The following is a 27,878-nucleotide window of genomic DNA, read 5'->3' on the forward strand; positions in this document are numbered from 1 at the left end:
AAGAAACAACATTGAGTACACCACAAAAACAAGTAAGAAACACATTTGCTAAAGAACCATCAATGTTGTTACCAGTGGGGGTTCCAGGGTTTGGAAAGGGAAGGTAGTACCAGTCAGAGGAATATCAGGACAAGGCACTTACGATGTGGACAGCACAAAGAAACAATTGGAATAGAGCAATAAATTTCACATCCATGTTGACTCAATAAAGGGCTTTCTATCTATTGCTAATGTTGGCATGGGACCAGAAACAAGAACTGCACATGAGGAAAGGTTGACTTTATTCCCATAAGTTTCAACAGTTTTTCTTTGACTTTGGGAATAATAGTTTGGGGTTTGTAGGTTGCAAAGTCAATGACAATTATTCATGAATGTGCTTCGCAGCCGATTCTGATGAAATGAAAAACAGGCAAAAATGCACATTTTACATCCCATAATTTCCTTGGGAATCAATAAAATTATTTTTAATTGAGGATTAATTAAATATTCATAGACTAAGCATAATTCTCAAAAAAACAAAACTAATAAAAACCAGTGAAAAAATCTTTCTCATCTTTGGTACTTCCTTTGTAGTATTTACAGATGGTAATTTACAGGATTGCAGACATAAGAGCTCAGATATCCTATAAAATCTAGGATACTTTGAAGCTTCACTACAGGAGTTCCCTCACAGACACACTGGCTTGGCTTTCTTAATGCTATCAGGTATTAATACCAGTACCTCTACAGCTCTTATGTAAACTACTTTTCAATTAACTGAAAAAGGCGTGCTTCATAATATAAAAAAAAAAAAAAATTACTATTTGAAGGTAGCATATTATCAACGATCATGTAACTTTGAAAGGGAAAAATATAGTATTTTTTGGTTGGATTGGGTTTTCTTTTGTCTTGAATTTTCAGTTGCTGGATATTAATATGTAGGAAAAGATGGTATTTGCAAATATTATCCCTTTGTGCCAAGTAATCTTTGACGCAGTGATTACTGTATCTTGACACTGCTACTGCTCACTAACAAAGAAAAACCAAAAAAAAAATTATCCTAATCCCTGTGGAGAATTTTGTTAAGTTGCCAAACAGAAAATTTCCACTGAGAAAACAAATAAAATGCCAGATCATCCTCCTCGCCAACAGCTGGCTAATGAAAAGACATCTGCTGTGTTGGAGTTCATTGTTTCTGCTGACTGGTATACACATTTTGTATTTTAAATTCTCTTTTCACATGGTCAACATCTCATGGCAACTGCTCCTACAAAGCTCTTCTTTTACTTGAAGTAAGGAAATTTTGATGTATAGCAACCATAACACACCAAGTAGCTTTCAGAATAAGGAAGAGTAAACCTGTAAACAGCATTGATTCCTCTAAATGAGCAATGTGCCACCTCCTTCTTGTATCAACTCCTGACTGCATTAGATAAACCTAGCCAGTGGCAAGTCCTCTCCTCACTATCCACCCTCAAATCCTCACTGGATCCACCACTGATTTCCTGTGCTTGCACAAACCAGTGCAGCAATAAAGCCACATTCAATACACAACAAAAAGGCTACAGGAGGACTAAAGCACAAGGCTTAGTATATGTAGATATTACTATTTTTTCCTTTTAACATTCATCCATTGCAAATATTGGGTTCAATAAAATGAAAACAAATAAAAAAAGAACAGGAAAGAAAAGTATAAAAAAGCTTGTTGCTCTTACATCTACTGTGTCAGTCACTGTGCAAATCCTGAGAAAGAGAGGAAGACCAAAATGGGAAGTTTGGATGTGTAAACCAAGAATTTCAGGATGAAAAATTGTAATATTAACAGAAAAATCACACTAGTTTAGCAGTATTATAGGGGAAAATCTAGTGATATTCAGGAGCTGTACAATGCTGACACAAAGCTAAGAGCAGGGAAAATAAGGAATAAGCAGTTGTTTTTAATAATTACCACGCTCATGGGTGATGACTGAGGAAGGGAGGACAGGACAATTAGTTCAAAGAAAAAGAAACAAGAAAAAAAGAAAAAAAGGTGAGAATTTGTTTTAGGAAATACAAAATATAGTTAGTATTGGTTTTGCCAAAATTAGTTCTGCACTAAAAGAGAAACATCAAATAAACAGAAAATAAAAAAAAAAAATCCCTCAAATGAGGAAGCACAAAAATACTCTTAACATCAGTAGAGTCAATTATGCAGCATTTAAAGATATATTTATATTTGCATGCAAAAACAGTAATTTCTAGAAACAGAGGCAGAGGTCAAAAGAATAATGAGCCAATATCTTGAGAGTCCATTTCAGAATCCAACATTTTGAATAAGTTTAGTTATGTACTAGTAGAAATGTTGTCCAAAAGAACAAAAGGTTGTGCAGAATAATCTTCAGTAAAACATGAGAGTAATGGCCAAAAATTATATGCCAGATAGCTGTACCAGCGCTCAATTTACCATCTTGTAACCAAATTTTATCCACATGGGTTTGCTTTTTTATCATTCATGTAAGTCTAGAAAGATTTAATCTATAATTTAAACTGTGAGAGCACTTTTGGAGATGCAGAATTTTTGACTGGCCTTGAAATCATTCAGGCAAATGTAATAGTTAGTGAAAAATCATTATTTAAGCAGTTGAATATTAAAGAAAAAGGCCGCATAAAAGACCTACAGGCACAAGGGACAATGAGATATGCAGTGTTGCTGGTATGAATTATGATCCCTCAAATGCAATAGGGATTATACAGTCAAGCTTTTTTACCTTGCTTTTAAGATAAAAACATGTTAAAAGGTTAGGTCACTGTAGGATTTAAACATAAAAATGCACTGTAAAAAATTCTGAACATAAGGGAAGAAAATGTGCTTTGGTAGCTCTATTAAGCACGCAAGAACGAACTTAATGTACTCAGACAATCACAGTAAAGGAGTAGTAGAAGAAAGAAATTGACAAGTGAAGTAACAACACCAAGAGTAAAAAGCCAAATTGGTTCAAAGTCAAAAGTAGAGTGAAAATTTTGCAATATTTCCCCAAAGACAAATAGAAAAAAAAATTTCAAAGAAAAAGCTTTTCCCAGACTTTTTCCCACAGAGCAGATAGATTTCCATCAACCTCTTATATTTAATTTATGGCTTAAGTAAGTGGTGTGGTTTTCAGTTCAAGAAATCAGGTGGGATTTTTTAATTTCATTCTATGCAGAAACTGGATGGGGACTTCTGAAATGTTTTACACGCATAAACACTGCTGTTCGTAACTGGAATATGTTTTCAATTTTACATGTAATGTCTTCACTTCTTCAAAATGATGAGAAAGAGTCCTCTGAGACCATTTTGAAACTCAACACATGCTAATGATTTACTGTTGACAAGGACTGGCTTAGGTGTGTCAATTAAATATAAATCACTTTTAGGAAATCTGTTTTAGTTCCAGCCTCTAGATATATATTTACAAGGTTCATGGAATCATAGACGATCCTGAATTGGAAGAGACCTATAAGCATCTTCAAATTCTAAATCCTAGCCCCACATGGGACACCCCAAGAGTCACACCATATGCCTTAGAGCATCATCCAGACAAACACTGCTTGAACTTTGCCAGGCTGGTGCTGTGACCACTTCCCCGGAGAGCCTGTTCCAGTGCCCAAACACCCTCTGGGTGAAGAACCTGTTCCTTATGCCTAACTTAAACCTCCCCTGGGTTCTTTCAAATTCAGCTTGCTTCTGCAAAACTTCAAAAAGATCATGGATAATTTCTGTTGAATCAATAGTACCTGATCCCTCTTCAGTCACCATGCCAAGGCCTTCTGCTTTGTTCTGACGTTCAAATGCATTTAGGTCAAGAACACTGCGGTGAGAAAAATTACATTTGTCCTGTGATTAATTAAATAAATGCAATATTTAATTTTGTGGAAGTTAAAGAGGATGTGTGATTTCACTGAAGTTTACAAGCATACTAGTATGAAAAAGATACATCTCAGTGGCTTGATACATATGTCTGTTACGAGACTACAAATCTCAGCTCAACAGCCTGAACCTGCTTTTGCCCTGAATGTGACCACAGAATTCAGCTCTGTATGACTGACCAAAAAAAAGGCGAATGTATGCATTTAGGATACACATATTCATTTTTAGGTACTGTTAGGAAGCCAAGTTATTGACTAATTTTGTATTATAGCCCAATTCATACCAAGCAGCAAGGTCCATTACTGTTATTATTAGAAACTGTTATTATTAGTTTCATTTAGTATTTCTCTCCTTCCACATTGTGAAAAATTGAAGCTGCCAAAAAGGAATATGTATTCAACTAACCAGATTCAAGGAAGGACGATACCTGACATATTTCTTTTGTGAACCTGTTAGATTCTGCCTTTCGGGGCTTAGCATGTCAGCTGGCCAGGGATAACTTTTGTTCACAAGCAAAAATGGTTATAAAAGTTAGATTAACACAGAACTGTGACAGAACCTCTGCTGGCAAGAAACTTCACTGATTTCAAAATGAAACTTGGCCACAGATAGCATTAAGAAAAAAGAATACATAATTAAGAAAAAAGAATACATAACATGATACCCTGGACATAACAAGAAGACTGAATCACCTGATCCAGGGAGCCCCTTTTAGTCCTATGTTTCATGTTCACTAATACATCATTTACTGATATGGTTTATTCTTAGAAATTATGTAAAAAACATTTAAACACATACATTTATATATAGAATGAATATAAATAATAAATAAACCTGAATGAACAAAAAAGTCATAGTATCACCTCAATTTATTAAAATTCATCAATTTAATATGAAATTAGATAGTTCATTACTTTTTCTGACTTCTAAGAAGTCTTATGACTAATTCTAACAAACCTGGGGTTTCCCAAAATCTTTTGTGTTTACTTAACATTGATCATCAACCTGATCTCTGCAGGATTACTGGATGCCTCCAGAGTTAAGGATTTGCCTCTGAGGAATGCTCCTAACTCTGGAGTTGTTTTCTGCCACATCTCAGGTAGACTCAAATTCTGTAAATATTTTTGGAAAGAGCTTTCTTACAAAGGCAGATCCATATCACCAAGATTTTTCCACCACAAGCATCATCCTGTCCTTTAACCCAAATCTAGCTCTTTATAAACCCCTAGTGCTGTTCACAATGACTATGTAAAGGATCATTCCAGAACTATAAATCCCATAGAATAAAACATACATGCAAAATAATAAATTTTTCAAGTTGATACTTTCTTACCTACAGGACTGCATAAGACCAGCAAGGCTCTGAAAGAACCCCACATCCTTTTTATCCTTGAGGTAGTCAAGCATTTTCTGCAGCAAGCACAAATAATTTACACAGAGAGTTAATATTCCTATTATAATAATAACCTAGCTAACTTAAGACTATATGTATTCAATACTATTAGTGATGCTGGTGTTTGGAAATATCTCTAATATTAAAGACCCTTGCAGAGAAAAAAAACAGATATCAAAACCAAAAGCAACATTTCTGATCTTAGGACCCAAAGGAAAATTGGAAAGTTGAGCATACACCAGAAGAAACAGGTATACATGAGACAACTAAAAAAACCAAGAATTCTAACTGTACTACTGATGCTTTGATGTTTTAAGAATCTAATTTTGACTAGCAGTATTGCTACCAATCTAAAAATACTAATTGTTTCCTGCATTTTGATTCATTAAGTCTTTACCAAATGATTTTTAAAAATAGATGGTAGGATTCGAAATGTCATGATTTTCCAATTTAATATTATGACATCACAAAGAACTGGCAGTGGCTCAAGCAAATAATTTCTACACTACTTGTAGTCTTTCATGTCAATTCCTAACAATGATAGCCCCTGAAAAGAACATTATTTTGGTTGCATTCAGCAGCTTCACTTGGGACCTTAATTGCTCCCAGTTGTCTGCATACTTTAAACTGCACTGCAATAATTTAATAATGGCAGTTATAAACCCTTCTCAACATAGGAATCTTCAGCTAGTACAGAACCCTGAACGTACCCTATATCAGCCTCTTCACTTCAACAATGCAGGATTCTTTTAACATATCAGACTTGTCCACTGGGAACCAAATTATCTTACAATGGATTAGTTATTCAGGATTTTCTCTGCTTTTATCAGCAAGAGTCTCATTGCACAAGCTAAGGACTTCTGAAGTTGTGAAGTTTGTGAAGACTGGGGTCAGCAATTTTTCTCTGCAGGCTATAGGACAATGGAAATCTCCCAAGAAAGCACTACTTCACTAAGAATTCCTACAGAAGTAAATGATATAACATAAAATTTCTGCCTTTCACCTGAAGTGCGAAACTAATCTTTTAGCCATGTAAACAAATAATAAATACCCATCAAACAAGCTACTTTTGTATTCGATTTTGTGCTGCAAACAGGAGTAAGAGGATAAACAGTGTGTGACAGTTACACTACATAATGTGCTACTACAGCAATAATGACCATGGTATAAAGACCTATACTGGCTAGAATGGGTAGAAGAAACTAGTACCTTACCTGCTGAACAGTAGAATTTCCTCCATTCAGGATTGCAATTCCTAGCTTTAGGGTTGCTGCAACCATTGGCCCCATCTCACCTTAAAATATTATAAAATATATTTTTGGATCATATAAAAAATAATAATGTTTTATTAATTATTTTATCCATTCAATGAAATGTAAAACTGACCTATTTTTCCTTAATTTCTTCATGAGTGCCTACAGACATAGTGTAATGCATACAAAGTACACAGAAGAAGCAATATATAAGGCAGGAATAACTAAGTTCAGTGAATATAAATCATGTTTCAAGCACTAGAGCATCAAACAGTTGATTTAAGGGTGGGCTCACAATGATAAGCTAGCTTTCAAAATTAACAATATGTCCCCTCTGCATGGAAATCTGGATGTTTCCTTCTGGTTTATTTAGAAAATGACAGTGACCCAAGCATTTAACTACAGTAAAAAAAATTTGTAATCAGGAGGTTTTAAAACATCACTATTGTGGAAACAAATCACAAAAGAAAAAAATGAAAGCATAAAACCTTAGAATAAGATGGTTTCTAAGGGAAAAAATCATCATTTGAAGTTCTGAAATGTTTTATCAAAGTACACCAATAAAGCAGTTATTTGACAAATGGGAAATAACAAAAGAACTGAAGTCCACACCTACTTCAGAACTGTACACATTCCAGAATTTAAGGGTCATTTTGTCATTCAGTGCTGCTAAAGCTATGAAGTAATTCACACATCCTCAAAATTAGCACTAGAAAAATTAATTAAAACTACAAAAGAAACAATAATCTCATGAAAATCATTCATTATACTTTTCTGGATTAGCTGTCAAAAATTTTGAAATTTCAAGTTAATTTTGAAAGTGAATCTTAGAGCCAAACATGTGCATGTTGTGCTCAATAAGAAATGAAATCACTTCAAAGTTTATTAGAAATAAGGTTTAAAATTTAATCTACACACCAAAACCTTACCTTTACTTGCACTGATTGTCTGCAGAACCATCTCAGCAGCACCCCGATCATGCAGTCTGGCTTGTTGATACAGAAGTTTTTGCTTTTCCATTTCTTTTTCCTGAATAAAAATTCCGGTCATTTAACATGAGATTTGAGTTACTATCAATCCTCCAAAGGTTCTTGGTTTTCTCTTAGTATATGGGCTCTATGGCAACATCATGAACCATTTTAATACATACAAGGCTATTGGACAAATAATTAACAGGTTCAAGTAATAATCTCCACTTGGTATTTTTCTTGATTATGCTTTTAGCAGTTTCTCTGGAAAGAGTCATCTCAATTGTGAATCATTAGGTTAGTTCAAAGCCCATGTTCATGATATATACTGCATGTATCAAACTTGCACGTTTGTGCTGTGTTTTTGTGCAACAGTTCATACTCTTAATAATCTTCTATAGTGTGACCATAACTTCATACTGCTCAGTATGTGACTCTTGAGTTGTAAGTCGTTGCTGAATACCAGAGTAAAAGAAACATCTCAGAATTTTTTTCAAAACATATCATTATATTACAATATAGATTGCCCCCCTACTTACAGAATATTTGATAGAATACACTGTGCTTTTATATTTTGTATTCTCTAGCGGCAACAAACAATACTGCATGGCGTTGCTTGAGCAATGGTGAAGTTTCTTTTTTGTAATTTAAACTACTACCAAAAACATAACGAGCATAAAGAGCAAACATAAAGGCACAGTTAATTCCAGAAGAGTTTCAACTTTCATCACGTTAATTGAAGTTTGCTGAAGAATTGAGGATGACTAAGCAGTATAAGTTGCAAAATGGAAGTTGCATAGAGCCCTATGACAGTGAGTCCATCAGATGGCGTGGTAAAAAGCTTACTCAAAAGGAACATGACACAATCAGTTAGTATCATGTCCAAAAACACAACGCCCAAAACATGTATGACCTAGAAGCAGGAACAGCTGCAGCAGAAGTAGCCAGAATGACAGCTTTGCTGCCATAAACTTTCCATCCAAGTTACAGAAAAAATACATTGGAAGATGGAAGAGGTTTAAAAAATGAAGGCTTGCTAAATAGAGGATATGAGTAATAAATTAAAAAAGAAGAGGTAAAAAAGAGAAATATGTTCAAATGAATGAAAAAGAAACCTTTAACTCAAAAGCAAACCAACACAGACATTTATGCTGTTACCAGAGAGTTCTCGCCGAGGCTGGCAAATTTGTTTCTTAAATCTTTGATAATATCGTGCTGCGGAAACAAAATTCATCAGGGTTTTTTTTTTTCACACTATTAGCTCTCCTGTGGTTAAATTGTATCTTTCTTTTTGCTTTAAATTATGTGACAGATCTAGATGGAGGCACAAAAAGGAAAAAAAAATGGCAGCGTTGCTTTGTATTTAGCCATGCTAGGGTTTGAAAGTTTTGCCTTCATGTTTAAACCTCTTCCTGGGAGTTCAACAAAAACAAAACAGAAACATACACGCACGCGCACACACACACACCACACACACACAAACTACCAGAAAACCGTGTCATCACAGGTTCAGTATAGCTACAATAAAATATTTTCAATTGCTTCAGAAGCCACTGAAAGTTGATCAGCCTTTCCTTTCTTAAAAACTATTTCCTATTTCTAGATACTTTTAGTTTTAGACCCAACACCTTTTCATCTTTCTTTCATTGCAAAATTTTCTATTCACAAGCCTAACACCAGCTATACTACTTTCATTGTGCAACATTTTTTATAAGAATATCAAATATTTATAAGAATGCTTACAGTGAGGATGAATCTGCATAATCTACAGACTAACTTCTTGCAATGGCAGTATAGAAGAACAGTAGAAAGAGGCATTGCCAAACAGCTTAGCATGAGAAAAGTGGCATTTCCCATGGAAATCAAGATGTGTAGGATATTAGTAACAAAACAGACCAAAAAAAAAACAAAAACCAAACCAATTCACGAACAAAAACACCACAAGCATTTCTCTTAGAAGCAACCATTCTTTGATGATAACCCACAAAGATCATGGTTCCTTCTTCGGCTTCACAATGCATTTTCACTGTTGCTTTCTCCCTGCCTGCTCAATACATATATATAAATATATATGTGATGGTAGCACTTACATGAAGAGGGCCACCCATTGCCTACAAAGCATACTAAATTAATAAGGTTATCCCCATTTCTCTAAGATGTGCTTACTGTTTACACTGTTATCTGTGCTACCAGTTTCAGCTTTTTGCACTTTATCCACTTGCTAGCCAGTTGAAGTCAAGAAAGGACCAAACTAATTAGCCAATGATTTGAGCTTTCTGTCATTCACCAAGCCATTACAACAATGCAAAAATACTTCACTAAATGAAACATTTAAAATAACTGAACAGAATTAAAAAAAAAAAAAAAAAAAACAACGGAAAAAACAACCAACCAACAAAAACACATAAGAAACACACCCCAAACCCCAATCCTCAATGAGGAACAAATCTATTTCATCTTAGATGATTTCCACTCATATAGGAAAAAGTTGACCACTTATAAATGTACATACACATGTATTATAGACTTTTTCCAGCATTCTACCAAACCAAGGAAACATCTGAATCATATTCTTTGAAAACAGAGGTCCAAATGTTTTCTACTTCATTCTGTTTTTTGGGGTTTAAATCATTATGAGCAATCATACTCCAAAATAAATCAGGCAAAACCACAAATTTTAGTTTGAATTTGTAGACAACAAACTTGCTAAAACTAAAAAGAAACTTTAACTGAAAAAGAATTTCAGTTGACAACCGAAATTCTTAAACTTTCTTGTAATTCATACAGAGACTGATTATTGGAGTCTCCTTTTGAGCTAGGACATATGGAGAGGTTTGTTTGCTGCCACCACTAAGCTCCAAAATACAGACCGCTGGCATAAGATCCTACTTTTACAGAGCTTTTTTTTTTTTTAACATGAAATCATGAAATTAAGTTTAAGAAAATAAAAAAAATATGTAAAGAACAGGAATTGCTTTCAACTCAGCTATTAGAAGATGAATGCTTCTCCTTTGAATTGTCTTCATATTTTTTCAAGACTTCTGCTTAGTCTAGAAAACAAATCCTATTATGCAGGACTTACACTGGTAAAACATCTGTTCATTTCAATTTTAGGCATGCATAAGTATAAGCTATGTAATTAAAATATCAAGTACTCATGCATAATACTTCTGTACCTTTTTATATATACATCTTTATAAACACTTCAATCCTTTAAGTTCAATATATGCTGGTTTCTGCTCTATAAAAAAAATATGATTTTTTCCTAAATCCCTCTTTTGGAGTTCATAATTGAAGTATCACTGCTTGTTGTGAGGGGTTTGGACTCAAGGACCTTTAAAGGTCCTTTCCAACCCAAACTATTCCATTAATAAATAACGTATTCTGTAGAGTAGGAGTGAAACCATATATTAGGTTCCATACAATCCATTATATGTAGGGAAAACTGATGAAAAATACATTTTTACATAGTTATTTGAATGTTTACCTTCTTAGAATTGATAAATTGAATATGGAGTCTGATCTTAATTAACAGAATAAATAGCTACTTATTGTAAAAATGTAGCATATGGACACTCAGTGGTTTATTCAGGATTTGTGATAGTAAGAGATACAGGTGATCATCTTCAAAGGACTGGACCTTATTTGTATGTAAAGAACCATGAAAATTTTTGTCTGAGGAAAGTGACAGTGCAATGTATCATTTTGTCAAAAAATTTGTGAATAAAGAAGTCTACTAAAAAAGTTGCTACCAGTAACAGGAATGAAAAGAACTGACATAGGAAGCTCTATTTCCTCAATTTCTTTTCTTCCTGTGAAGAGTCAATTTAAATCAATTTAATAAAAATGAGTTTAAAAATAAGAGCTAAATTTTGATTCCTTCTTTGAATTACCATCCTACAAGTATTTAGTGCACATTAATATGTAGGAGTGACTCAAATGCAGAAAATTATTTGCATTTATCTAGTGAAACAGTTAGATTTAAAAGAATTTCTTATCAGATGGAATCAAAGGAGACAGTGACACCAACTTTACAGGTTGCTCAATTGAGCATCTGTTCAACAAGACATAAAGCTAACTTAGAGGCAAAGGGGAAGGAGCAAAGACATCTGTAATAACTCAAAGCAAATACTAGCAGGTAAACGTTGACAGGAGCATACTAACATACAGAGAACATTATTGTCGCATCTATTGTTCACACTATTAACCCAATTCAAATTAATTGTACAAAAATAAGACTACCCTGCATGAGACATGAGCAACAGAATTGTCAATAAAATACACTCAGCATTTTCATCACATTCTAAGCTTGCCCAAATATCTCTATGGCTCTGAGTGCAAAAGGATCCAAGACTTCAAACACCACACATTTTTAAAGTCTAGAGGAGCAGTAGACTTTTATCCCCAAACAAACTGAACAGTCACACTTTTCACATGGATACACAGGATAGAATAAAAGAACTGCCTTCAACATTGACGTTTGATCACTAGACAGGAAGAAACACACAAATTCACACACAAACACACACGCATCTGGTATGTACAGTTTCACATCTGCACAACTGTATGATGCCATGTATGAAGAAAGCAAAGGTTATTTCTTGTTGTGCTTTTTTTCCCTTTTAAAATACTTCACAGTCAGCAAGAAAAAAACTGTTACGGAGCATATAAGATTTAGTGCTAACAAGGTAAGCAGAGTGATAGATATGTAGCATTTGAATAGCTGAATTATTGGAATGAAAAAAGAAGAAATTATATTATTAGATTCCTTATATATTTCCTTTGGGGTTTTTGATATGCACTTTGTTCAAAATAATTACAATACCTTTTAAATAAATTTTTGTGAGCACATTCATCTTCCAGAATAATGCCTTTATCATATGAAGATGGAACAGACCTGTGCAAATTTTTGGAGGTGTAAGAGTAAAGTTGATCCTGAAATACATCATCTCTCCCCACAGATGCCGGGGAACCTCTTTCTTTTGTGGTCTGAATGTTAATAGAAGGCTAGCAAACAAAATACCAAAATCCCCTTCCTTCTTTCCATGGAGAAGGTTACAATTGCCATAGGAAATGAAATTTGAAGTTACTGACTGAAGTCTGGCCATTAGCTAAATCTGCGCATTTCAAATCTCAAGCAAGTCATCTTTACTTAACTCTAGCTGTCATTAACCACAGAACAAATAACTATATTTAACCACCTCAGAACCAAAAACTAGCTACTCCACACACCATACCTTCTCCCAGAATATCAGCCTTGCAGCACCACCAGCAAGTGGCCTGAGTCAACAGTGGGAACTGACCTGCATGAAGCAGGCAAGTAGTCAGCTACATAGCCATGGAACACCTTTCAGAAACAAATGGTGAGGCTTTCATGATGACACACAAAAGGCTGAGTAAGAAACAGAGCCAATAAAAAAAATTAACAATGAAGTTTCAGAGCTATTGCCTCTATGTTCTTAGAGAAAACATAGAAGAACTATGAATCATTTAAGGTAAGGAGTATCTAAGGAGTTGCTGTCCAAAACTATAACGTGGAAGGCTGAGAACTCAGTTCCAAAGGATCTAAATCAGACATGAACTATGATTGATGCTCTCTCTGTGACAAATATTGGAAACAGAATTCTACCACTACATCAGAAACGTGTCTCTGCTAAGATACAGAAGAAAAGTTCAACTTTCCCTTGATAACCGCATAAGTTGTTTTACTAATTAAAATTAAGTTAAAACCAGAAACATAACTGATGCACAAAAGGCATGAACAGCAAAACAACATGAACAAGCCAAACAACACTGTTTTCCCCAAAACAGTATCACAATTTTACACGGCATATTCTGCATAAGTAATTCCTGAAATCTTTAAAGAGCTTGCGCACAAAAAGGGTTTGGTAGAGATGTCATGCTGAAACTGAAATGTTAAAAATTATATCAAGACCCCTTAGTTGAACTTATCCAAGATGTTGGGCCTGAAAAATCACAAAATTAGACCCAGACAAATACACACATATTTTTTTTGTTTTACCTTGCTTCGTTGTGATCCTGTCACCTTAAGGAAGGGCAAGGACAAGAAGCGAAATAGTAATAAGAAAAAGAAGTCCAAATTTTTTTCTGCAGGTGACTGACCAAATACATACACAAAATTGTCTTTTGAACATACAAATACATTATTTAAACATAAGTTTCACAGCTACAGGAAAAATAATAAAGAGAAACAAATGAATAGGATCTTCTCTCAAGACAAAAAAATTGAATGCTAAACAAAGAACCCGTTACAATTTAGGTAAGGAGCACTAAAAAATTTCTTGCTGATAGATTTTTCATGCACCTCAATGATTTCCTATTTAAAAATTTTCATATCTATAAGCATGAGACTTTTGATATCTAACAGGCATATAGAGGCTAACTGCTAAGACCCTATAGGCATGAATAGTCTCTGTCAGTGGTATGTCATATACTGCATTCCCAGGGGAAAAGAAAAAAAATTCAGAAAAACACGCTGAAATTTGGGTTCATAATGAGATATTTACCAAGAAACAAAACTTTATATTTTGAGGATATTACTTGTAACTCAACTGGACTTCTGAGTGATTGAAAAGAATTTAGTATTTATATTCTTTCTGATTTCTTTATACAGTCAAATAGGGAATATGTACTTAAATAATTCAGTGCTATATCATGTAGCATCATGTAGAAAACATAAAGAACATTCTATGTCCATAAAACAATGGAGTAAAAGTAAAAATGACCCAAACCACTCCTCAATAATCAGAACAGCACAGATAGTTTTACAGCAAATCAATCCTTGTAGTTAGAATTAAAAAAAAATAATAAAAGTATTTATTTCATGTTTCTGTGTTTTAGTAGAGATATGAAATGTAAATACTAATTGATTTGAAAGACACAAGAGACACCTTTTAATGTCAGAATTGTAATATGCCAAAACACATTAAAATATTAAAAATAATTAAGAGCTAATTCCCTCAGTGCCCCTCAATAGAGACAAATTTCTTTTTACTAATGGAAAAAGAGAGACAGATCCCAGAGCAAACACAGGACAAGGACTCATCTCTTACACTTGTAATTAACTCATGTGTATATCCTTAAACAGTGATGATCACTAAAAACTCAACATTAAACAGTAATAAATATAAAACTCCTATTGTCAACACAAGCAAAAATTCTTAGCAGTACCAATGAACAGAAGTTCACCACATTTTATTAAGAAGCACTAACACATATATGAACATAAAACTACTGGATGAATTATAGTTACTGAATGTAAATGACTACAGCAAAACATAGTATTATGGTATTTTAAAAACGTAAACTAATAGTAGGGCAGAATAATTTAAAAGATTCAGTCTGTTATTATCAGACTTTTAGACTAAGTTACTATCTGTAATATCTAACTAAAAAGTTAAATTTAAATGAGATAAATGCATAAGATCTACTAAATTATTCTCTATTTAAACGTATGTAATACTGTGCATGTTTTTATTTCACTAATATTAATCTGGGGACTTATATCTGCCATATCCAGCTTGTGACATGCAGTTCACTGGCATAATAAGCTGCAGTAAGCCATGAACCAAAAAACATAAATGTCAGCTGGAAGCTATGAAATAATGTCTAACATGACAAGAAAAACAAAACAAGTATAATCTTACTTCAAAACTCTTCACTTCTTCTTCACCATCATCATCTTCTTCATCATGGCAACTCTGATACCATGTAGAAAGAAAACATTGCTGATAACTCATAATTTATGGATAACACTTTACAAATTAATTATCTTGATCTTCTAAACTAACTTAATTAAAGCACAAAATAAGCAATAGGTATCAAACAAGTTACCTTTGCCATAATGTCAGCATAAGCCATATACAGGAAATCTTCTTCCAGTTTGCTGGTTAACAGACAGAGGAAAGGTAAAATGAGGAAGATTATTTAAGGTAGAAGTGAAGTGCCAAAATATTTTTAAACATCTTAAAAATATTTTAAAATAACTTCTATGCTCATAAATAATTACTAAAGTTTTTTTGGAAAATGAAGACTTTATTAACTTATACAAATAGAAAAGTATAGCCAGCTACAAACACAGTACTCAGAAATTCATAAACACCTTCCAGTAAAGTGAATATAGTTAATTTTTAATTATACTTGGAATATATTTCATGTTCAGAATGTAACTGTCAATAGGGAACATAGAAGACAGAGGAGTAGTGAGCCCTTAACACAGTATTCATAGCTGTGGAAAAAGTCATATTAAAATCTCTTTACATACCACAAGCTAAAAAGGTTTGAGTGTAACTCAAACTCACCATATGTTCATACGCACAGTTTGGCCTAGCTTATGCAATCTCACTTGTAAAGAGACATATATGACTTCAAATACAGGAGTAATCTGAAAATCTGCATACATTCTGAAGTGTCTCACACCATCCCTACCATTTTTCAGTCAAGGCTGTTCGACTGAATAGCAGAATTAGTTGATGTAAAGGATCAACTCTTTTAAGGCTTTCATCTTCTTCTGGTGGTTCCTCTCCAGGTTTCTTTAGGGAAAAAAAATAATTTAAAAGTGTATTTAATTCTCTATAGTGAAAAATGTTTCACTCTGTGCAATTTTCTAAACATTTAATATTAACATAGGTAATTTTGATTTGAACAACCAGGAGGAAGCAACTTCCAAGCAAAGTATGACACAATTGAACCCTGACTGTGTTTATGACCATGAAGACTTACAAAGATGATGCCCCTTGCAAAGCTTTGGATTTCTTCTCATAAAAATCAACTCTCTTCCCTAGATTCAGAAAACAACTTCAGTCTTACTCTGTTATCCAGAACTAGTGGTAACCACATGCCATCATTTATTATTATATTGTCTGTTGCTATGTTAACAAGCTTCATCAGATAAAAATGAGAATCCTGTTTCAAGTCTATGCTAGGTATAATGTTCACTGATAAACTCTGAGAGACTTTGAGGGAGAAGAAATCCAAACCTGAAGCTTACCAACAGTTTTAGACAGCTCCAGTCTACCAACAACACTAATGTTGGCAGGATGTAGAATTTTAGGACATGTACAAAAAATATCAGATATCATTCAATAATAAATATAAATGCATAAAGAGGGTTCTTTTTTCATGTGGTTATTTTTCTTTCAGTTTTAGGCAGCTTCAGTTGGCTTTCTTTGAAAGAAAATGTGGTCCTAAATACTAGAATGACAACAACGAAAGGAGTGTTCTGAAAAGCATCTATACAAATCTCTGACTTCTTAATGTTTGCCAAAAGACATTTTCAGAAAGCAACTTTTGCCTATCAAGTTATTAACAAAATTGCTTCATCCAGACACTTTTTTCTATGAAGAATATAGAAGCTCAAAGAAAATTGGTTGAATAAAATATGCCCACTCTTTGCCCTTGTTTTCATCTAGCACTATACACCAAAATACAGATAAAAAGAATTCCATGCATTGATAAGACAGGATGAGTAATACATTATTATATCACCATATGTTATCTGTTAAGCAATAAGGATGGGTTGGCCACTCGTATCAGAGATACGAGGAAAATGGATTGTTGTCTATTAAGAAAACAAATTTTGCATACCAGAGAGATTCCTGTGGGAATCCTTATAGCTTTCTATGAATACTACTATTTCTATGGGCCTGTGAAGTCCACCTTTCTCATGCAGCTGTACCAAACATGACTGGCTGCAGCTGAGAATTCCCTTCAGCTGATGCCTATGCAAAATGGTTGTTCCACGTGCCATTCTATGATGGCCATACAAGGTTCATTTCACATTTTTCAGTATGTGATAATATTTACAGTATCAATAACAAGACCAGAACAATTATGGATGTCTTCCCCTGCTCTTTATTTCAATCTCATTTAGAACGCTGACCTTCTCTTTAATTAACTGGCAGTATTCTGTACTTCATAATGTTATCAACCAGGATATCTCCTTAATGCTTTAAAAACTGATGAAACAAAAGGGCAGAAGTTGTGTTAATGTGTTACTAGTTCACATAGATTTATTGAAATTAAATGGAGGATCAAATTCACCAATGACGGAGTTAAGGAGAACACATTATTAAGCACAGCATGAACACTAGAATCAGTGATTTTCTGGCATTTCTGGCAAATAAGTATGCTTAATATTAATTGTCTTCAGACATTTGCCCTATAATTATTTAAGTGTAAAACAAAAAGCTTTACCTGAATGTAACATAGGAGGGTAAAACAAATAGGTTGGGTAAGTTTTGGCTGCCATTTCTAAATCTTGTAGACTTAAAAAATATTATTTTATATAATTTATTTGTATTATTAATATTTTATATAATCTAAATTTCTATTAAACAGATTGTTCTTAAAATTTATTATGTCCAATAACATCCACCAAAAATTATGTCAAATAAGCTGAAGTGTTCATATATCCTATTTATTTAAGCAGAAGGATTTTTACAATTAATAAAAAGTGCTGAATACCTTATGATGCTAACATCAAACATAAAAATCTAGTTGCCTCAGAGGATTGATATGTTGAATCAGAATTAAGCATCAGCACAATTAAACTCCTCAAAAAGAGCACAAGTGAATTCTTTTATCCTTTAACTTCACAAATGGAAGAAGAAGATTCACTTTTGTATAACAGACTTAAGGAGAGAAGATTCAGGGAGAAGAACTGCAAGTTCAGTTCTCTGCTTTTATGTGAGGGAAATGCTCAATTCCCAAATCCCAGAAAAAGCTTTTACCACCAGTCTATAAATCACCAGGATCTGGCAAAGTCAGCAGTAAAATAGCTTTGACTGTATTTGGTCCTTTCAATAATTTTTACTTAGCAGAAAAGAATGGTCAAGGTTCTCAGTATTGAGAAAGAACTCACTATGGCATAAAAGATTGCAGTGTACTAACTAGAGAGAGTTAAAGGACAGGGATCTTGCCTATGGTTTCTGGGTCCTGGATCAATTAACTTTCCCATTTAATATGTGAACAGTCCAGAAACTTCAGACAACGTTTCAAGAATACATCAGAGAGCCCAAGGCTCCCCCTTTTCCCCTTCCAGATGAGTTCTGCCACCCTAGCCTAGGCTGTGATTCCATCTTGACAGTTCAATAAACTTTTAATTCCTTGCTCACCCAGGGTATAGTTTCCCTAAGAGGAAACTTCACCAGCAACACAAACACATCTTTCATGACGTCCACAAAACATCCTGTGTCAAATCCACAAAGCTGAAACTCAAACTCTCACACTTCTGTGAGTGAGTGCTCTAAGGCAGCAAGAATGTGATGCAAATTTATTTAAAAGACAGATGGAGTTTAGTGTTTTTTAACGAAAGGTGCAATACATGTCTCCCGAAGAGAGCAATGGAAACACCCAAATCCATATATTTGAGGAATTAAAAGGAAATTACTGTAGGTTTTTTTCCTTTTTTAAAATAAAGGATGATTAAAAAAGCCAGGTCAGTCTGTTTCTGTCCTCTGAGAAAGTTTTTCACTCAAGCTACTGGTTGGCAAGGAGTTATTAATAAACTTAGCAGATATATGGGGTCATCATGGAGGTAAGGAGATAATCCTTTATGTCAGTGAAGCCAAATTACCATGCTGGGCTATTTCCTTACATGCACACACCTGCACATACACGCACACGTGCAGAGACCTATGTTGCTCCACTGCACACTCATGCTCCCAACTGCTAAAAGAGAATTATTTCTGAGACTGAACCTGCACTATTTAAAACACTTGCATTGTGTTGGGATACATAAGGATATCAGTTTAAAAGGCTGTTTACAAAGTAAACATTTGTAGAAGTCTCGTATTTTCAGAGTAAGAATAATATTGTTCGTAAAATAAGGATGCCACTAGAAATTAATTCTCAATGTGTGCTGACAAAACTGAACTTCCAAAGTCTGTCTGTGTTGAGCTCATTGCTGCTGATTTCCCTTTCACTATTTCGATCCTAATTTTCAAAATTGTTTACAACTTGGGTGACTGGTTTTAAGCATAAGCTTTAAGCAGTAAAAGCAGACTATTAATTTTTTTGCTAATCGAAATTTTATGGTTTTCTTCCTCTCTCTATTACAGAGAGCAGGCTCCCCTTACAATAAAAAGACTTATTTCAGACAGTGTTCTGTTGGACCTCCCAGGGACTGAATCGGTTCCTAGTTTCTTGCCCAAGCTGTGAAAAAGCTACCTTTCAGAGAGACAATTGTAAAGGGATGAGGACCCCAGACTTAAATGGAAATCATTGTAGGTATTTGCAAGGCTAAAGACATGGCTCTAACACTTCACTACTGGGAAAAATCTTCATGTCCCTGCCAAGAGGATTCTTCTGTGAAGATGTAGACTCTGACAGGTTCTAAGGAACTGACTGCTCTAAGACTAGATTCCTCTAGTTTCATACTCTAACCTTTTGACTTAAATGGCTTTAATGTGGATTATGTAGTCCTCAAATACACAAAAGTTAGCTGCAAAACAGGAGGGAATAGGTTGTTCAAGTTCTCCACAGGGCAGAAGATAAGAGATAGGGGAATGACACCAATTGATATGTAATTTAGGGAAAAAAGCTTTATAAAAGGTTATTGAAGCCCTGAAGCAAAGAGCCTGAGGGGATTTTGGAATCTCCATCATGTGTAATTTTTAAAAAGCTGTCAAAGTGACTTGGTTATAGCTCATCCCTTTGGGTAGAGATAGCTTAAGTGATATCTTAGCTACGTCAGAGATTTATAATTATTACTATACAAGGAGAATGTTAATCATAATACATTCCTATGACCCTTTCACCCAGACGTACTGCTAAGTCTTCTATCAGTTTGTCTTCAAAGTAGTGTTCTTCTGTTTCAATCCAAGATTTGTCATAGCCTTGAAGAAAGAGATTGACGGCTCGGTGTCTAAAAAGGAACATTTAAAACAAAAGCTGTAAACTTGTAAAAAGAAGTTTTGGCCAATATGAATTTCATTTAGCTTGAACAACTGTCCAGTCATTACAATAATAATTTAAAAGGGAAGAAAAAGTTCTATGCTAAAACCTATCAAAGCACCCATTTAAAAAGAAAATTTACATTAAAATGTTTTATTTAAAACTGTGTCACACTAACTTGCTAAAATATAGTAATAATTATTTAGGAATAGATAATAAATAAAACTGTAAAGAAATTTAAATGCAACAAATAAAAATAAATTACCACATTGGTGAGTTTCATGTTCTTTATATATAAAATATTTTTATAATTTTTAATACAAATATTAAGATAACAGAAATGGATAACTTTGGACTGTGCTCAGATAATTGCATTTTTTAAAGCTGAGGATTAGACTTGAAATTAGAAATTGAAAATTTATTTTTTTGTTATTCTTTTCAGAAGATGGGGAAAAGTAATTAAACCTAATAAATAAAGCAATATACAAGCTATAATATCAAGTTTATCAATTACTGGCTTTCTTTTTTTTTTTTTTTTTCTTTTGAACTTGCCAAATAGCTCTGTATGAACTGCAGTGGATTTGTGAAACAACAATACAGCTCTTACCTTGGCAGATTATACAATGGTGCCATTCTAAAGCAGGCCACTACTGCTCTTTTCCTCTGTTTAGACAGCAGCTTATGCCACACTGCTTTTTTGGACCGCTGAGGATGCTCAACCTGTTACATGAAATACACATGAAAAAATAATGTGGCAATGTCCCTAGTGTCAGGAAACAGTAATATTAGTAAAAATGTTAGTTAACAGATAAATCAAGTAGAAAAGCAACAGAAGAAGAATAGATCAGAAAAAGGGTTCTAGACAGAGTTCAAGCATTCAGCCAAATCATAGAATCAGAATTTAGAAAATAAATTTAAAGCAAAAATCTCCCTTTCTTGGTATGATATAGATATTCTTCTTTTTCACTTCATTCTACTTTTGCTATCTTTTATATAGCACACTATAATCAATAAGGCTATCTCTCAGGAAGCCTTAACTTTCAGTGCAAAGAGCCATCTTTCATTCCATCTTTTATGTGTAACTCTTTACACATGTACAGGTAAATTGTACTCACATTGCCTCAGACAATATTGTTAAAGAAATTTTCATGGATACAAAAAATCTTTTATTTGTAATATTTACCATAATCAGTTACAATGGAAAGGAAATAACTTCAGGAAAGAGTGACAAGTACAAAGACTCAAGACTAAATCTTTCCTGTGAAGTAGCACACACAGAATGTACATCAAATGTACATCAATACTTCAAAACATTTTAGCTACATTTCAGAAAACTAAAGCTCTGTCTTAAAATATATTCTCTTTCTGCATCTTGGCTCTACAGCAGCATGAGATGAAATAGGGTGTGCTCCATCTTTATCTTTTATGCCTTTACGGTTTCTTCTTCCACCTTTAATTCTTTTTTCCATCTCAAGAAAATCACTGCTGTGGTGCTGAAGAGCACCTGCATACTTCTGTACATAACCTGACTGGATAACTGGGAACCATGACTGCAGACTGTGCTACAGATCACTCCTTTCCCACAGCCTATTTAGTCTCTGTGATTTATTTCACACATCTTCCATAAAAATTATACAATTTGATTTAACCTATGCAGCTGTTGTAGAGTTAAGGGGAGTTGAACTTCGGGGTGGACTGTTTGGTTTTTTATGGGTGGTTTGTTTCTTTTACAAACAACTACACTGCTCTGTGTTCCAAGAGCATCAAAAGAAGCCAGTGGAAGTTAGCATTTCTACCCCAAAAGTCTTGCTAATTCTCCCTTGCAATAAAATCAAGTATTATATGAAAAAAATGCAGTGACAATTCTGATATTTATGTAGACTCAAAATTCAATCTAAATTTGGTTATCCAGTTTAGTGAAATACAAAAAAATATTAATAGTTAAACAATGAACATTTAATTAAACAGACAAAAACACTGCCATTCAGTGAAATATAGAATTAAACTTGTAAGATTAAATAGGAGCAATCTTAAATAGGTTCTTCATAGAAGGTAAAATAGAAAAACATTTTTAAGAGGAAAGACAAAAAAACATTCACTGCAAACATGTTTACAGTCACAAAAACAAGGGCCAGCACTACTATTTAAAAGTCAGACAAATCCAAATATGAAAGTTAGGTAATTAGTAATATCTTCACAAACAATTATAAAACCCTCAATACTTTCCCAAAAGAAATAGCCTCGGCCTACGCAAGCAGATTTCTGAAAACAGTAAAAACAAAGAAGTTAGGTCTGCATGGAAAGAAAACACAAAGAATGGACTGGTCATTCATTGCCAGTGCAATACAGAAAACTATTAAAGTATATATGGAGAACAGAGTATTTGTATACAGAGAGCAAAGGATTACTCAAGATTGTCATAAAAACAGATGCAGTGCTCATATATTCACTAAGTTTTAAAGACACCAGATTTCCCATTTAGGTAACAAAAACTCCTGAGAAATAGGTGCAAGGCAGCCATTAAAAAAAAAAAAAAGGCAGAAAACTTGTCAACAAGTCATTGTTTAAGTCTGATCAGAAGTATTGATCTTTAATGTTGATCTGGATGGGAATCCATCCTGTTCTGTACTATTGCTGGATCATCTCAGTCAACTTTGATAAAACCAAGGTAGAAGAGAAAACCTTTCCCTCTCTCCCCCTCATATTTCTAGCTTTTCTCTAGTCTTCTTTCCTCAGAGCAAACCTATATCCTTTCAAATCAGCACCCATTCTCCTCTCTCGCTCTCTCTCAGAGGCAAATCATGATTGACAAGGATTTACTTCTATACTTCTATCCCTTTTTGCTTGCTCCCTGCAAATTCAGCAACAGGTAAAAATTAGTGACTCCTCTTTATTCTCTTCTACCAAACTGTGTAAGGCTGTTGAACTTGCAGCAAATCCATATCAAGGCTGGCAAACTATATGAAGAAGAGTTGTGTGATGCAACAGACAGGACACAGATATTCAGATCAACACACCTTCTGCAGAGTGTGTATAAGAGCACATCACATATCTCTCAGGTTCCTATTGACTGAGCCAGTGACTTCCTGACAGTGAGGAAACTTCTTGACATTGGATCTGAAAACTTTTTGAATGAAACCAGCTAATCTAATGAGAATGCAAGAGAACCTTGAATTTTCAAATGTTCTTTGAAAAGGAAAAAAAAAAGTAAAATTTATATGAAGAGAGTTTGTAACGTATGGTCTGCAACCAGATATATTCATGTCTGCTATTAGGAACACCTTCAAGTTTGTCCTGTTTTTTCACTACATGTTAAAAAGAAAAAATACATAATAAATCTTAAGTGCATAATAGGGAATAACTAAAAGAAAAGTCACAAAAATAACTTATCAGCTAGTCTTTGACCTGTAAGATGTATTCATATAGGAGATTTTTAAACTTCATATTTTAAAAAATATGGAAAGGACACAAAATAAAAAACAAAATTACATAAATAAAAGTTATTGCAGTTTAGGCCACATAAGAAGCTCATATATTAATGCAAAAACCATTAAATAATACAATAGAGTTTTTTGCCAGATTCTGAAGCAACTTAAAGTTTCTGACAGAGTTTTTCAGAAAAAAATAATTCCTCCAGCCTGCTTCTGCTGTTTCTTGAATGCAGCAAGGAATATATGAGTTTTCCATATTGGCCAAACAAATTGTTGGAGCTGCTGCAAATACACTGCAAGATAGATATGACCATAATACTGGACTACAAAACACAGGATTAAGCATGTAAACAGTAGCTATCAAAAGAAAGAAAAAAGATTATAACATTAAATACAGCAGGTGAAAGTACAAATAAAAGGGTGAATACTTTTTTTTAGATTAAGAAGCAATGAAATTGGTAAAATGTGTCTAACCTGTTCCAGGTGAAACAGCACATTAGCTATATCAAGGACCCTTTCCACAGTCTTCTCTGGATCTGAGGAATCTTCAGTCCTGTTTGGCAAATCTTTGTAAAGTGCCATCTGCCATCTAATGGCAGGATCCTCAAGCTGCAGGAGAAAGATTTCACATGTCACCAAGGCAAGATGTTCCAAACAGTTTAATTAGTAGAGAAACAGCTTCAAAGGTAAACTGAAACACTTTATATGGCTAACTTACAGATTTACATAACCCATCCAGCATCCATTACACTGTGAGAACAAGACTAATTTGTGCAATGCTTTGTAAGAGCTTCTGGAAAACAAAGTGTTTTGGGTTGGAAGGCAACTTTACGGCCATCTACTTCCAACCCCTCTGCCATACACAAGGACACCTTCCACAAGAGCAGATTTCTCAAAGTCATGTCCAACTCGGCCTTGAATACTTCCAGAGATGATGTATCCACAGTTTCTATGGGTGACCTGTCCCACAGAACTAAAACACTAATAACCATACCAATAGCAAAAAATCATTGGTCAACAAATAGCACTGGCACCAGCAATGAATATAGTATTTGAGGAAAAGTAATGAGTATGAGGTACACAGACATAATGTAGTACACTGCCTTTCCCATTATTAAATGAAACAACACTAAGAGTAGCTCTATTAGTTGGGATTACTTAGTTTTCAGTCATGGAAATTAGTAGTATTGCTATTATTTACATCTATTTTAAAATTTTTCTTTAATCGTTAGAAAATCCTCATTTTACTGATTATTAGCTAAAAAATTAGAAGTTACTTTGGAAAACTGAAATTCAGATGCATTTGCTTATCAGCCTACAAATTATAAAGAACTTTAAGAAGCAAAACGGTTTTTACCAAGTTTTTCTCTTTACATTTCATTTTTTCTACTTCATTAATTTGTAATTCTCTGGTTTACAACTGGTGTTTTCTTTTAGGTTTGTTTTGTCTCCCCAGTCCTTCTGCTAATCAAGACTAATGCAACACACTTTGCAACCATTTACTGTGCCAATGACACTGATGACCCATTTTACTAAGAACTGTGGCAAGTGATCATTCCTGATTCTGCAGCTGCTGTTGCAGACACACTGGCCCAGATGGCTTGAGAACTCAGGGGGCTAAACCCTACAGATTTCCCTAGGGCTTGAACTCAACACTTACTTGTCTAAAACTTTGTGAACCCAGATTTCAATTTGTGCTTGAGACAATAATGCTAATTTATCTCCTCAAAACATATTCCGATACAAGGTTTACTCAAGTTCCAGGAATGATTAAAAACTTACACAGTCGTTCATTAATAGTTTATTACAACCTAGAAAGCCACATTTTGCAGGCATTTCTTCCACCTTTCGGCTTTTCCATTTCTTAACAACTGGCACATCCACAGTCTTTGTTTGAGCATTTGACTGGATCATCATGAATGGATAGTCCACAAAAGACTTTTTAATCACAGGTGGAGATGTCTTTTGATCTGAGGACTCCTCACATTCTATCAAGGTACAGCTTTTTTGAATAGGTAGTTTTCTAAGGGCATGATTAGTTGGCATTTCAAGGTGTGAATTAGAATGGCTGGAAGAAGATTTTGGTGACTTGAGCTTCATCCATGTCAAAATGAATGCAAGTTTCATCATCAAATTCTTGAAATAAAAGGCTTGGTACTGAGTAACAGCATGCAGGCATGCAAGGAAAGGAAAGACAGAAACAGGGTGAAGACAAATGTAGACAAAGGTAGACAAATGCATGAAATAGACGCCATAACATTAATAGCTAAAGACTCAGAAGGATGATTCTTTAACAGTGTAGTACTCCAAAAAGGAATCTAGATAAATTGCATTTTAGCTCTTAAATGTAAATAACAGAATGTTAGGTGTCTGTGAGAAGAAGTGGTTAACAGAAAACACCATATAAAGAAAGAATATTGCTATGGTTGGAAGCAAACCAGCCTTTCAAAAAGCAGTATTTTTCCCATATTTTGAAAGCCACTTTACACAAACACCACCATAACTAAGTTACATATTAATTCATAGTAGAAAATAATAGTTTCAATTTATAAGACCATTTGGCCCTCATTCCATTATATCTGATTCAATTAGACAACAAAAGGGCAGTTATGCATGATGGCATCATTTTTTCTAACAAGAAACATCATCTTGACTGTATAGTGACTGAACCTAACAACATCAGAGAATTATGGAATAAATTGTATTGCAATTTGTATATAATTACTGAATTTAACTTTAGACGTTATACTTTAAGTAATTAGCTACACACATTTAGTGTTAACTCTAGAATGTGTCACTGATAAATCACAGTTTTGTCTGCAGTTAACTACTTGTCACATGCAGGTCTAAATCAGAGCTTTTAGAAGTTATTAAAGCAATATGTAAACAGCTGTAAAATAAAGCTAAGTACAACAGCAGTTTAGTTTTGTTATCTATGTTTTATGTCGTTCTCTTTCAGATTTTCATCTTCCACTGGGAATTCATTCAAATATAGGAACTTCTACAGTCACTGATGAAAGGTTTACAATTGGAAAATCCAACAGTGTGGATTTTGATTTAGCTAAAATTACTTTTGTCTTAATTATCAAGGCATTGTGAAATTGCATCGATCTAAGACATTTAAAAGAAATTTTATTCTCATGTAGTATAAACAGAGAAGATGTAAGTTGCTTAACAAGAGCAAACTTTTAATTGAAGCATAGGAAGCTTCTGAAGAGAAAGCACAGACCAAGGTATTAGGATGCATCATGACTTCCAGCAACAAAGCAGTAACAGACAGAAATTTCTTAACAGCAGAACATATCACTGAAGAAACAAAACAGAAACTGAAGTAGCTAAAACAGGAGGGTAAGTGCGAAACAGCAACATCACAGGCAAGACTTGTAACTGCATGGCTCACAAAATTACAATGTAAACATACTGAAAATGCCAGAACAGAAATATCTATCACTGTCACTAAGAAAACAGTATTGAAGTTTATACACAAAATCACCTCATGTTCAAAGGTTTTATGTTCATGGCACTCACATTGTTTAAGTACTGTTGCTCGTTAAGATCTTCAGAAACACTGCTTTCTTCCTAGTACTTTGCCTGTTTGTTTTATGCTTCTCAGTATATAACAATATTTGCTATATAAGGATAAGTATTTCAAGGTTTTAGGATTTAACCAAATCTTTTGCTTTTGAGTAAACTTTTCTATGTGCAAACTATAATTTAAAGCTACTGGACTAAACACTTTTGTTGTTAACATGGCAGAGACATATGGAAAATATGATGGAAGAAAATTAATCTTCACATATTATTCAGGAAGAACCATCCCACTACCAGCTCATCAAAAAAAAATTATTACTGCCATGCACTGATTGCAGTGGAATCTAGACTTCTGAATGATTCTTAAGTAACAGTCCAGAAAAAAAAGCACCAGATTTTCAAATCATGTTTACTCTTTTGTGACCTTTTAATAAGCATAGAAAACATTAGTTCAGTTTTCTCTTGAGGTGAATAAAAGATGGGGAAGGGGGAGGAGGTAGAGTACAATCCTAAGTAAAGCAA

At 34.0% G+C, this 27,878-nt stretch overlaps 1 protein-coding gene across 6 annotated transcripts in view; it reads right to left on the minus strand.

The window, feature by feature from the left end:
• The window catches only part of RYR2 (ryanodine receptor 2), a 384,358-nt gene that overhangs the window by 39,481 nt on the left and 316,999 nt on the right, over positions 1-27,878 (minus strand). For 3 of the 6 annotated variants that reach the window (XM_077175560.1, XM_077175558.1, XM_077175557.1), the window contains 11 exons: positions 24,300-24,434; positions 21,002-21,114; positions 20,269-20,365; positions 15,928-16,031; positions 15,334-15,385; positions 15,147-15,200; positions 13,502-13,525; positions 7,441-7,540; positions 6,473-6,552; positions 5,199-5,275; positions 3,733-3,806 (listed from right to left, as the gene is read on the minus strand). In XM_077175560.1, coding sequence (XP_077031675.1) covers positions 3,733-3,806; positions 5,199-5,275; positions 6,473-6,552; positions 7,441-7,540; positions 13,502-13,525; positions 15,147-15,200; positions 15,334-15,385; positions 15,928-16,031; positions 20,269-20,365; positions 21,002-21,114; positions 24,300-24,434 — 910 coding nt within the window. The remainder of the gene's footprint in view (positions 1-3,732; positions 3,807-5,198; positions 5,276-6,472; positions 6,553-7,440; positions 7,541-13,501; positions 13,526-15,146; positions 15,201-15,333; positions 15,386-15,927; positions 16,032-20,268; positions 20,366-21,001; positions 21,115-24,299; positions 24,435-27,878) is intronic. The other 3 variants (XM_077175563.1, XM_077175562.1, XM_077175561.1) reach the window with 1 other exon arrangement.

Source organism: Agelaius phoeniceus, chromosome 3 (genome assembly GCF_051311805.1).
Source record: "Agelaius phoeniceus isolate bAgePho1 chromosome 3, bAgePho1.hap1, whole genome shotgun sequence".
In the NCBI taxonomy this organism is placed as follows: Eukaryota; Metazoa; Chordata; class Aves; order Passeriformes; family Icteridae; genus Agelaius; species Agelaius phoeniceus.